Source organism: Schistocerca americana, chromosome 2 (assembly GCF_021461395.2).
Source record: "Schistocerca americana isolate TAMUIC-IGC-003095 chromosome 2, iqSchAmer2.1, whole genome shotgun sequence".
In the NCBI taxonomy this organism is placed as follows: Eukaryota; Metazoa; Arthropoda; class Insecta; order Orthoptera; family Acrididae; genus Schistocerca; species Schistocerca americana.
The window spans coordinates 476,154,011-476,167,513 of NC_060120.1; the positions used below are offsets into that span (position 1 = coordinate 476,154,011).

General features: G+C 42.6%; 1 protein-coding gene across 1 annotated transcript in view; it reads right to left on the minus strand.

Moving 5' to 3' along the window:
* The window catches only part of LOC124596428 (nose resistant to fluoxetine protein 6-like), a 183,020-nt gene that overhangs the window by 124,100 nt on the left and 45,417 nt on the right, over positions 1-13,503 (minus strand). The window contains exon 2 of the mRNA XM_047135560.1: positions 8,308-8,469. Coding sequence (XP_046991516.1) covers positions 8,308-8,469 — 162 coding nt within the window. The remainder of the gene's footprint in view (positions 1-8,307; positions 8,470-13,503) is intronic.

The following is a 13,503-nucleotide window of genomic DNA, read 5'->3' on the forward strand; positions in this document are numbered from 1 at the left end:
AATGTTTTGAACTATTCAAGTTTTTAAGGAAATGCTTTCAAGAAAAAATTCTACAATTCACTGACTGTTGTCAGTGAACAATTGCAATGTCAACTGTTGAAATGTGGTGGTTACCTAGCATAAATTTCAGTCTTGTTTTCTTCGCACCCTTGTTGTTTTCAGTAGTTTCTCTTATCAGATTTTCACTGTATCCATTCACATGCTATCGAAAACAGTCCCGGAGACTTTTGTTTAATTCAGCACATGGTAATATATTCCAACTTCCGTTTGTTTGAAACTCGCACCTTCTCTTTAGCAGCTGCCTAGTTCGAGAGCGTCATTTCTTTTGATCTCTTGGCACTTGCAACATCTGATGTTTACGTAACTATCTACCTTATATAATTACCCCTTTCTTCTATGTGTACATAAACTTCCTTTTATAAGGGGCTGAACTTCTTTCTCAATTTAATGTCATGTATCTCCCTTGCCTTCAGTAGGTTCTCATCCATCCCTTTGTTCGTATTTATTCTGTTCTTATGAGTTCGTGATGAAGTGTTGCCTGCTGTCGCTCGTCTCGACCGACGTTTGCTGCTTTTTCTGACATTTCGCCAGCACGAGTGGCTAACACTGTCGGAGAGACGAGTGTAGTATTTCCATCCAAATGCAAGGATACACGAGTACACAGAAAATAGGAAAATGTAGAGTGCTGAAGCAGTATTGTATTTCTTGTTAAGGTAGAACACAATTGAAATTAGAGCCCAATCAGATGATGACTAGATCGAAAAAGTTTACATTTACAATACGTTTGCACTAACCAGGACAAAATTTGATACTGAAATCTGCGGCGACTAGTAAACACACACTCGCAGTCATCTCGCAAAGGACTCCTTTACGGACCAGTGATTATTAGCTAGTTTCTGCTTTTATTATCGTATACTTTCATGCGAGTTAGCCGGACGGAGTGGCCGTGCGGTTCTAGGCGCTACAGTCTGGAACCGAGCGTCCGCTACGGTCGCAGGTTCGAATCCTGCCTCGGGCATGGATGTGCATGATGTCCTTAGGTTAGTTAGGTTTAATTAGTTCCAAGTTCTAGGCGACTGATGACCTCAGAAGTTAAGTCGCATAGTGCTCAGAGCCATACTTTCATGCGAGTTAGTTTTTCCTATTAACAACGAAACACCCTGTATAGGGATCATTTACACATTGAGACGATTAACATGACTGTAGTGTATTATGTATGTATATAAACCGGCTGTAAAAAGATAGTGAAAACTGAGAGTGACATATAAAAAACTGTAGAAATGTGCGACAAACCACCGACAGATGCACTACCATTGCAGCAGCCAGAGAACACATACAGGAGCACAGGCTTTGCAATTAATGAAGGTGCTCGGAACTTGAGAGCAAAGTAGTTAGTGGTAGTCTTAGTAACTTAAATAGGATCTAACTGCTTTTATGTTCCGTGGTGCTTGAAGGTGAGCACCAGTGGCTCGAAACGTGTCACAAATAAATTCATGTTACAAAATTAATAATCCACAAACATTGTAACTGGGTGCAATATACAGGGGGTTAGGGGTAAAAGTGCAGATACTGTTATCATTGGTACCTTGACATGCACCAACGTCACTGTGTTTGTTGTTTTTTTCTCTACGTATAACAATCTTCACGCAAACTCGTCACATAATTTACTACCTGATGTTTTCTGTACAGTCGTAGCTGCACCACCAAGTGGACTATACCTGTCAGTATAGACTAACCGTTTTGCGTCCACGCATCCTCACTGTAACACCCAACATGCTGCCCAGGGGGAAACAAGCATTAATGGCTTGCTCTGCCACATACACTTATAGGTAGGTACTAACCAACTTAAAAACATGCTACTCCTAATAGCTATAATTACCTGCAAAAAAAGTAAATACTGATGAAATTTTGTTCAGTACAGTGTCCTCATTGACCAATAAAAATATCAACGTTTATACTCATAACACCCTATTTTCACACAAGCTTCCATTAACTCAACCAACTTTTTTAAAGTTTATCTGGTCTTACATGATGGTGAACGGTAAGATCGATACAACAGTACACCAAAAGTACGAGACTCTCTGGCTCCTCTGATTTCAAAGATGCCAAAAATGAGTTAACAGACAACGGGGTATAGATGTAGATGTGGATATACAGCTAGCATGTCTTGAGTTACAGCTTCCACAGCTGCTGTTACGCGATGTCTCAGATCATTCATTGTTGTTGGTAACGGAAGTACATAAACAGAGTCTTTTATAAACCCCCATAAGAAATAGTCACGTACAGTCAGCTCCGGTGACCTTGGAGGCCAGTAGTGTAAGGTTGAATCATTTCATTCAGTGCGACAGATGCATCGTTCAGTAATCCTTTGATTTAAAAATTCCCGCACTTCCAGATGCCATTGTGGCGGTGACCCATCCTGTTTGTAAATGAAGTCCCCAGAATTAGTCTCGAACTGTGGGAAAATAAAGATCTCAAGTATATGGAGATGTGTGCTTCCTGTAACACTATTCTCGGCAAAGAAAAATGGACTATACACCTTTTCCAGTGAAACTGCGCAAAACACATTAAATTTTGGAGAGACCCTCTCATGTTGTACAACTTCATGTAGTTGTTCCGAACCCCATATTCTCCCATTTAAATGGAATGTTGTCTCGTCACTAAACACTAAACATGGAAGACAACTGTCATCCTCCATCTTGCCAGGAACGAAATTACAGAACTCCACACGTTGTTGTTTGTCACCTTCACAAAGAGCTTGCAGCAGCTGAATTTTGTATGGGTTCACGTGTAAACGCCGACGCAGCACACGCCAGATGCATATCGGGGGTATGTTGAGTTGTCGAGCTGCACGGCGAACGGATTTCTGCGGACTCCTTATAAAACTGTGAACTATGACGGATGCGTTCGACTTCCGGTCAGACACTCGGTGACGGCTCGGCGAGTTGCCTGTACACAAAAAACTCGTTTCTCGGAATTATTCATGCCATCGTCTAATGCTCTACGCTGTAGGAGGATCCACACCATACCTAATACGAAAGTCGCAGTGAACAGTTGTTACTGACCCGCACTGCGCAACACGTAGAACAGAAAACGCTTTCTGTTATCCCTGCATCATTTTTACCAGAACTGAAGTTGGCGCACACTGCTGCTACCTGGAGGAACCATATAAAACTCGTTGAGTCTGCTCTGGTACGTTGTTCACGCAATTACCTCAAATAACATAATAGTTATAATTCTTCTAAAAATCGGATGATTCTCTTTGATACACCCTATATTCTACAGAATAAGCAGAACCAAAAGAATGTTGTGCAACGACAAGCAGATTTGCTCGTCTGTTGTAAGCGTATGTACGCTTATACTTTACACATCGGCCATCTACAGCCCTGAGTAAAATATGACTTACCACGAGTTCATAGTATACGGAAGACAGCCATCTCATGTAAACACAGATCTTCCTTTACAGAACTTAAACAGGGCCTAATCTTCGATGGTAGTCAGAAAACAAACTCTACGTTTTCACAGAACACGACAAATTCTATTGGATACGCAACCTGCGTAAGGCAAAAAGGCCGTAGACTTAGGTGGCATCTCGTTGTTTTCATGATTCACCTGTTTCACTACCGGTCGATAGCGCAAAGCTTTTTGTGTCTGATTTGTCCATCACTAAACTTTCTGGCGGAAGGTGATTTCGAGGTGGACTAACTTAGCTGACAAACGTTCATCGTCTTAGATGGCGTGGCCCTACGAACCAAGGTACGTAAAGTTGGATGGTGACAAGAATTAGCCTGAAGGTGCAAATCAGTGTGAGTTGGTTTCGTATAAACAGCATGTCCCAACGTGCCGTTAACTTCCTCCTCACGAACGCATCAAAGAAGGTAAGGCAGCTATCCTTTTCCACCTCCATAATGAAGCGAATATTCAGTTGGATCAGATCAGATGTTCCGAAAAGTTGCTCAAATTCTCATTCCAAAGAGACCATACGACTAGAGTACCGTCTACAGATCTAAAAAAAGCATGCAGGTTTCAATGCTGCCGGCTTCAGGGCACGTTCCTCGAAATCTTCCAACGCGGATTGGCAATAATGGATGACAAAGCATTTCCCATCGCAACTCCACATGTCTGCTCATAGAACTGGTCATTGAATAAAAAGGAGTTGGTAGTCAACACACAATGAAATACTTTAGTTAACTCAGCACCATACCTAACCTCAGTTAACAGTAACGAATCAGACAGAGGAACGCAAATAAAGAGAGAGACCAGATCAGAACTTGTTAAAGTATTAGAGTCATTCAAATGCGGTCCTCTAATCTTCGTACGAAATCCTCCGAGTTCTTCACGTACAAACCGAACTACTGGAGACTCCAGCAGAAAGGCACTAAGCTACAAAATATGTCGGTACGTCAGTGTTAAGTATCTCCAGAAGGCCACATATTCTAGGTGGGACAGCACAAGATGAGTAAGACCTTAAAGTCTCTTGCGACATGGAACTTCCCTTCAGGAGGTTTTACTCTTTCTCTCAACACATTACGTCGTTATTGAGTCCGCGCTACACTGGAACAGATAGGAAACACATCTTTTGAACGCAATCCTGTTTGCCCGACACAACAGTAGCACTGCCCTCTTCTGCTTGATGAAAGCAAACAAGCCCATTCAGCTGTTGTAATACACTCTACAGGAAAAAAAGGAAAAAAAAGACACATGACGAAGGAATTGTACGAATTGGAAGATCTATTCAAGAGAAAAACCTTCACAAATTGAGCAAATCAATAACGAGTTTATCCAAGCAGTTACTCGGCTTGGCCTTGATTGATAGAATTTTTGGATGTCCTGTGTCGTGTCGGAGTTTGTTCAACTGGCTCGTTGTTAGATCGTCAGAATCACGAGATGGTTCGAGATCTCTGCCTATAATGCTTCAAACTTTCGCAATTGGGAAGAGATTCGGCAACCTTGCTGGCCAAGACCGGTTTGGTAAGCACATATAGAAGCAGTAGAAATTCGGTCGTGTGCGGGTGGGCATTATCTTGCTGAAATGCAAGTCCAGGGCGGCGTACCATGAAGAGCAACAAATCGGGGCGTGAATATCGTTGACGTACCACTGTGCTGTAAGGGTGCTGCGGATGACAACCAAAGAGGTCCTACCATGAAAAGAAATAGCACCCCAGACGATCATTCCTGGTTGTCGGGCCATATGGTGGGCGACAATCAGGTTGGTATCCCACCGCTGTCCAGGACGTCTCCAGACACCTCTTCGGCCTGAAATATCATTGAAGAGAGTAGAATTGTCTTCAGTGATGCGTCCTGCTTCGAATTGTGCCCCAATGACCAGCGAAGACATATCTGGAGACGCCCTGGACAGTGTTGGAATACTAATCTGTCACACACCACACGGACTGACAACCAGGAATGATTTGTTTATTTGTTCGTATATATCTCTTTTTCAGTACATATATCGTACACAGGATATTGGATCTTTTTATCTATTGGTTTTTGAAATGTGCAACAAACATTATTTAAATTTTTATAACAAATTCGATCTATACAGTTAATAATTATAAATTTTTAAAAATACTGTATATTTATCACTTATTTCTACAATTAAAGATACCAATTACATTTTTTCTTGCATAAGGTACTGTGAGATTGAATAGTAGCAGATTTTCAGAATGTAGGCTGTCACAGACTTTTTAAAGCTCTGTAGCTCAGGAAGAGATTTTATGTATCTTGGTAATCTGTTGTATAGTTTTGTTCCTGCATGAAATACACCTTTTTGGCACAATGTGGTGTTACAATGATTAACATGTTTGTCACTGTCTGACCTTGTACTGTAATCATGGACACTTTTGTTTTGAGGAAAACGGTTTTCTTTTCTCAGTATACTTTTTTTGACATGCATGACTACTTCCAGTATATAAATGCAGGGAAGGGGTAGGATCTTTAGAGCCTTAAAGAAAAGTTTGCATGGTTTTCTGCTGCTCACTTGTTTTATTATTCTTATAATTGCCTTTCGTTTCCTGCAAACTGTTATTGACTGGTGTACATTTCCCCAGAAAATGATACCATACTTCAGTACTGAATGTACACAAGCAAAATATACAGCACTAACTGTTTCTGCACTAGTATTGTTGCAAAGAATTCTTACTACATAGCTCATTTGTGCTAGTTTTGAATTTAAGGGTGTGATATGAGTGCTCCATTTAAGATTTTCCTGGATATGGATCCCAAGAAATTTAGTTTCATTGACAGCGCTAATGTTTTGGTTATCTATACATACTGTGGGTTGTGCCACATTTTTTTTTTTGATTGGTGTGGAAATTCATGAGTACCTTTTTTTGGGGATTAGCTATTAACTTGTTTCTGGTAAACCATTCAGACACTCGTTTTGTAATATCTTTTGCAGATGCAGTAAGATTTTCATCTTTATTCCCTTCAATCAATAGACTGGTGTCATTTGCAAACAGTACTGGCTCAGAATCCCTAGCATGTGACGCGAAATCCTTAATGTACACCAAAAAATGAAAGGGACCCAAAGTGGAACCCTGTGGAACACCATGACTTAGTCCACATGGTTCTGAAAGGTGTATCTAGAGTTAATTTCCTTCCACGTACTTAATTTCAGTTACCTGAGAGTGATATTCCAAATATGATTTAATCCATTGATATGGCACATCTCTTACACTACACTTTCAAGCTTCCTCAAGACCACAAAATGATCAATCACATCAAATGCTTTTGTTAGGTCCAAGAATAAACCTGCGGTCGGCAACGCCATATAAAACAACAAGCGTCTGACGCAGTTGTTAGATCGGTTACTGCTGCTTCAGTGGCAGGTTATCAAGATTTAAGTGAGTCTGAACGTGGTGATAGAGTCGGCGCACGAGCGATGGGACACAGCACGTCTGATGTAGAGATAAAGTGGGAATTTTCCCGTACGACCATTTTACGAACGTGCCGTGAATATTCGGAATCCGGTAAAACATCAAATATCTGACATTGCTGCTGTCGCAAAAAGATCCTGTGAGAAGGGGACCGCCAGCCGGTGTGGCCGAGCGGTTCTAGGCGCTACATTCTGGAACCGCACGACCGCTACGGTCGCAGGTTCGAATCCTGCCTCGGGCATGGATGTGTGTGATGTCCTTAGGTTAGTTAGGTTTAAGTAGTTCTAAGTTCTAGGGCACTGATGACCTCAGATGTTAAGTCTCATAGTGCGCAGACCCATTTGAACCATTTTTTGAAGAAGGGGATCAATGACGACCGAAGAGAATCGCTCAACGTGACAGAAGTACAACCTTTTCCGCAAATTGCTGCAGATTTCAATGGTGGGCCATCAACAAGTGTCAGCGTGCGAACCATTCAATGAAACATCATCGATATGGGCTTACGGAGCCGAAGGCCGACTCGTGTACCCTTGACCACGGCATGAGACAAAGCTTTACGCCTCGCCTGGGCCCGTCAACACCGACATTAGACTGATGATGACTGGAAACATGTTGTCTGATCGAAAGAGTCTCGTTTCAAATTGTATCGAGCGGATGGACGTGTACAGGTATGGAGACAACCTCATGAATCCATGGACCCTTCATGTCAGCAGGGGACTGTTCAAGCTTAAGGAGGCTCTGTAGTGGTGTGGGGAGTGATATGGGACCCCTGATAAGCCAAGATACGACTATGACAGGTGACACGTACGTAAGCATCCTGTCTGGTCAGCTACATCCATTCATGTCTATTGTGCATTCCGACGGACTTCGGCAGTTCCAGCAGGACAATGCGACACCCACCACGTCCAGAATTGCTATAGAGCACTTCCAGGGACACACATCTGAGTTTAAACACTTCCGCTGGCCACCAAACTCCCCAGATTCTGGGACACCTCGCAACGTGATGATCAGGAGAGTTCTTCACCCGCTCGTACTCTTACGGATTTATGGACTACCCTGCAGGATTCATGGTGTGTTCCCTCCAGTGCTACTTCAGACGTTAGTCGAGTCCATGCAACGTTGTGTTGCGGCTGTTCTGCGTGCTCGCGGGTGCCCTACACGATATTAGGCAGGTGTATCAGTTTCTTTGGTTCCCCGTGTATATGAATATGTATTTTTGAGTCTGTTTATATACGTGTGTCCTGGACATTAAGGCAAGGTAGTTCGATATCTCCTCAAAAGCTGAGTCGATGTGCTAAGAGCCAAGAAGGGGTTGTCAGTTACGTCTGTGAAGTCTGTATGAGTAGTGCGAGTTGTATCAGTGTGAGCTGCAGCAGTTGAGAGCGTCGTTAGCAGCAGTAGCGGGTCAGGCCAAACACGGAGTACTCACTCTGCACGGCCCAGAGGGTGAAGTTGCGCAGCGCGTCCAGGTAGCGGCTGTAGTCCCGTCCGCAAGCAGAGCCCGCGTGCAGCTGCGCCGCCGCCGCCGCCACGGCGAGCGGAAGGTCAGGCAGCGTGCGGGTTGCATACCGTCCAGGCTCCGAGACGTTAACTGCAAAGAGCGACACATTTACATGACACCGCCGCTGGTACACATAAACGTTTCCGAGCATCGGAATACTGACAAAGGCACCGAAAAATACGAAAAGGGTAGAATTATGACATTCACCGTTAAAATTGGAATCTCTAAAAATCATTAAACAAACACGCTAAGGAATTGACATATTATTTTATTCATAGCTGTTATTTTTCATCAGATATGTTACAGATATTTTAGAATAGAATTCAGTCTTCAATTCTAAATATATCTATCATGGTACTATGTTCCCGTGAAGAAGACACTGACACCTACGAAACAAATATTAAGTAAGTTTCTGTAATATACTTCTTATACTTAACATAAACATATGGCCGAGGTCTAAAGATTCATAATATCGATAATTTTGCAGAGTTATGAAGATGACAAATTAATTAGTCGAAACCTTAGACCTCGGCCATATGTTTATGTTAAGTATAAGAATTATATTACAGAAACTTACTTAGTATTTGTTTAGTAGGTGTCAGTGTCTTCTTCACGGGAGCATAGTACCATGATACGTCTAAAAAATGAACGTATTGTATGTGATTATTGTAAACACAAATTGAGAGACTGATAATTTACAGTAACTGAACCACGATCTATGCACATGTCAAGCTGTTGCACCAGTGGCGAGGAACGTCCATACATTAGGAAGAACATGGCACATAGTTCTAATGTACAGGATGATTCTTATTAACGTTTAAAAACCACCAGAGCAACGTAGATGACGCTGATGTAACTAATTTAATAAAAGACACATGTCTGCAAATACTCCACAAGTGGAATGGCTCTGAGCACTATGGGACTTAACATCTATGGTCATCAGTCCCCTAGAACTTAGAGCTACTTAAACCTAACTTACCTAAGGACATCACACAACACCCAGTCATCACAAGGCAGAGAAAATCCCTGACCCCGCCGGGAATCGAACCCGGGAACCCACAAGTGGATAACAAATGTTAAACATGTGACGTCACCAGATGACGTACCATGCTGCACGAGCAGTGGTTGGGTTTGTCGATCCTACTCTCGTCGGTACGGGGCACTGTTACGTACCGCTCCGCTAGATTTTCTGTTTTAGTGTCGTTTGAAGGAGCTAGTTCACAGCACCCCAGTAGAGTCCACAATGGACATCATGACTCACACAGCCGTTGCCGCTGCGGTGATCCAAAATACGGAGGATATTTTCGAGCGCGTGCTTGAATGTATGATTGAGTGATGCATTATTTTCAAGCAAAAGGTGCAAATTTTGAAAACATTTTGTAAATGTGATCCGTTGTATAAGCAGAAGTTACAGAATTATTTCCTCACCGTAACCAAGCAAAAACTGTTTTGTATTTGTTTCCTTTTTTCCCTTGTTATTTTGTTCACCGACATTATTTGATAAAGAAAACGTAGGTCATTTACAGCTAGCGAAGCAATTCGGAAGCTTATAAACGTTTACTTGTGACGCAATACAACAGGTTTTTGTTGTACCGTACTTTCCAATAAGCCAGGGGAGACTGCTAGACCGGTAAAGAAAATAATAAATCTTACCTCAATGTAAACACATAACTGTCTAAGACAGTGCAAAAAATATTGCCTGGCAGACGAACCCTGAGCCCCACGATGTAAAGTCGCTCATGTACGCTCGGAGCCACACCGACGTGAGTACTTGACTTGGGCTGGGATGACCAGGTGCCACAGGTCGATACGCTCAACCGCTGCACGTGCGGTGACGTACGTCACCTGGTGGCCTCGCATGCTCAACATCTGTCATTCACTTTTCGGATATGTCCCGACATTTGCAGCCCCATGTGCCTTATATTGATTACACGTCTCAGTGTCTTCTACGTCGCTTCGGAGGTTTTTAAATGTTAATAAGAATCAACCTGTGTAAAAGGAATGGACTGAGTTCCACTTTTTATAAGAAATGCTATGCAATCAAAATAGTGGCTATTTTTTAGTGAAAATTGTTCACTCAATAAACGTTTTGAATTTAGGTGGGAATGCTTGTATACTTCACGTTATTCTAAACGTTTCATTTTGTAGCCCTTGTCAATCACATGCAAAAATTATTATAGTAAGAGAGGATAGATGAAGAAGAATGTCTATCGCGATTTTGAGATGTTCTGCGAAAGCTGACTTATATGAATTCTCGCCGTCTTTGTTGATCAAGTCCTCACGAAAGCGGGTCTTAAATGTCCCTCTGTCTGTCCTACATATAACATGTGAAAACTAGCCCATTCCTTCTATATACTAGAACTGTTGGCATGTTTTTTCTAATGTATTATATATAACTTCCTTATATGCCTTAGTTATACTCTTTATACGCTATTATATAAGTTTCTTGCTCCTGGTACAACAGCTTGATATGTGCATAGATGTGATTCAGTTACTGTAAATTATCGATACATTAATCCATGTTTACATTAATCACACACAATATATATATATATATATTGGACATACCATGCTATTATGCTTCTTTGAAGAAGATACTGACATCTACCAAACCAATACTACGTAAATTTCTGTAATACACTGCTTGTAATTCACATAAATGTAAGCCAAGGTCTAAGCATTTATAATATTCTTGATTTTGTAGGTTTGTGAAAATGGCAAATCAATTTGTTCAAACCGGTAAAGCTAAATAAAATATATTTGCAACTGACGAGTGAATGTTATTCTGGAGTTGACGTATATTTATGTTTTTGAAACTTTAACTTACCACTGGCATACCACTTGTAAAACATACAAAATATGTGGGGCTGAAAAATATCTGCTACAATTCAAGTAAATGCTCTTTTTAATATATATACGAAATACAAATAAACACTTGCTAATTCGCTGATGTGCAGTTAATTGAAGTATGTATGAAGACGAAAATAAACTGCAAATCCCTGTTCACAAACTGAGCTTACTGTGTCAAGAATGCTATATGCAGATCTCTATTGATAAGACAAAAGTAGAGGAGTCGAACGTATACGATAAAATATGTTGCTTATGGCAGGATAATAGAACTAGTAGAAACATATATAATTTGGAAATAAAAAAAGCTACCTAGATGTTCAAGAGATAGAAAGTTAGCAAAAGGCCAATATATGTGTGCCGCTGTAAACAGAATTTTAACGAATAAAGTGAGGAAAGGAACTAAAATTAAATTTAATAAAAGTATGGCAGTTCCTCTACTTCTTTACGGCAGTGAAATCTAGAGATTTACCAAATGACAGAGAGGAAGATTGAATCATATCAACGTACACTGATGAACAAGAACATCGTGACCACCGACCTATTATAGATACAAACCTTTACAGACGATAGCAGCGTTACCTGGCGAGGAATGACTGCTAGTGAGACACATGCACGGTACATTTAGTACGTAGAATGGGGAAGGCGTGCTATCTATCTGAGTTTGACCGAGAACAGATTGCAATGGCCCGGACGCTTGGCACGAGCATTGCGGAAACTGCGCGACTTGTCGGGTGTTAGAAGAGTGCTGTGGCAAGTGCCTTCAACACGTGGCGAAACCACAGTGAAACCAAGTCCAGACGCCGTGGGGCTGGGCGTCCGCCCTTCATTACCGAAGTCGGACATCGTAGACTGGGCAGGCTGGTAAACTGTGGTAGAACTAACATCAGACTTCAATGCTGGGCAGAGTACAAGTGTGTCTCAACACACAGTGCACCGAATACTCCTAACGAAGGGGCTCCGCAGCCGATGACCCATGCGTATGACAATGTTAACACCATGACATCGGCAATACGGCTGAATTTGGCATGTGACCTTCGGCACTGGACGTTGACGCAGTGGCAGAGCGGTGCATGATCTGATGAATCCCGATACCTTCTTCATCATGCCGATGGGAGAGCGCACCGCTCCTTGACACGTGTATTGCTGCCCCATTATGCTCTAGGGAACATTCACATGGGCGTCCATGGGTTCAGTGGAGCTCGTGCGAGGCACCATGATGGCCAAGGAGTATCGTACACTGGTTGCAGACGACGTACACCCGTTCATGACGATCATATTTCCCGACGGCAGTGGCATTTTTCAATAAGTTAATGCGCCATGCCACAAGACTAGGAGTGTGATGGAGTGTTTCGAAGAACACAGAGCGAGTTCCAGTTGCTGTGTTGGCTCTCCACCTCGCCAGATCTGAAACCGATCGAACACATCTGTGATGTGATTGAACATGAGGTCAGAGCTCATCGCCCGCCTCCCCGGAATTCACGGGAATTAGGTGGCTTGTGTGTGCAGATGTTGTGCCAACTCCCTCCAGTGACCTACCAAGACCTCAGAGCTTCCACGCCACGACTCGTCGCCACTGTTATCCGTGCCAAAGGAGGACGTACAGGCTATTAGATAGGTGGCCGTAATGTTCTGGCTGCACAGTGTATGAGTGTTCAAATGAAAAGGTATGAAAAGCCGTAACAACCAAAACGGTTGAAATTTGGACGTGCCACTTTGGAATAACGTAGTGAGACATCTAGGAACGTCACCTCCCTTTACAAAATTCAAAGCTGTGTCCTCGGCGTGCAAGGTGACGCTAATCGTCTTTTTCGACGTCCAAGGTCCGATGCTCATCGAATTCCACGAGTTCGGAAAAACCATTAATAGTGACATGTACTGTGAAATGCTCCGTAGCCTACGCAAGTTCATGAAGAGCAAACAATCTGGGCTGATCACGGAGGGGGTGATTCTCCCCCACGGTAAAGCGCGTCGGCACATCTGCAAAGTCACACAAAGTGTAATGGTCAAATTCAAGTGGGAGCAGCTTGAGTCTCACCCCTGCTGCCCGAACATACTGCTCTGCGGCTTCCGTGTGTTTCGTCCTCTAAACAAAACATCTCAAAGGGAGATCACTTCAGCTCGGACGACTAACTGTAGAACACAGCGGAGGACTCCCTCCTGTCCAGCCACAGCAATTCCGGGAACGGGGAATCTTTTGGCTCGTGAAACAGGGGAATCGTTGTGATCTGGCCTCTGATGATTACTTTTGAATAAAGACTTCATTACACCCACAGT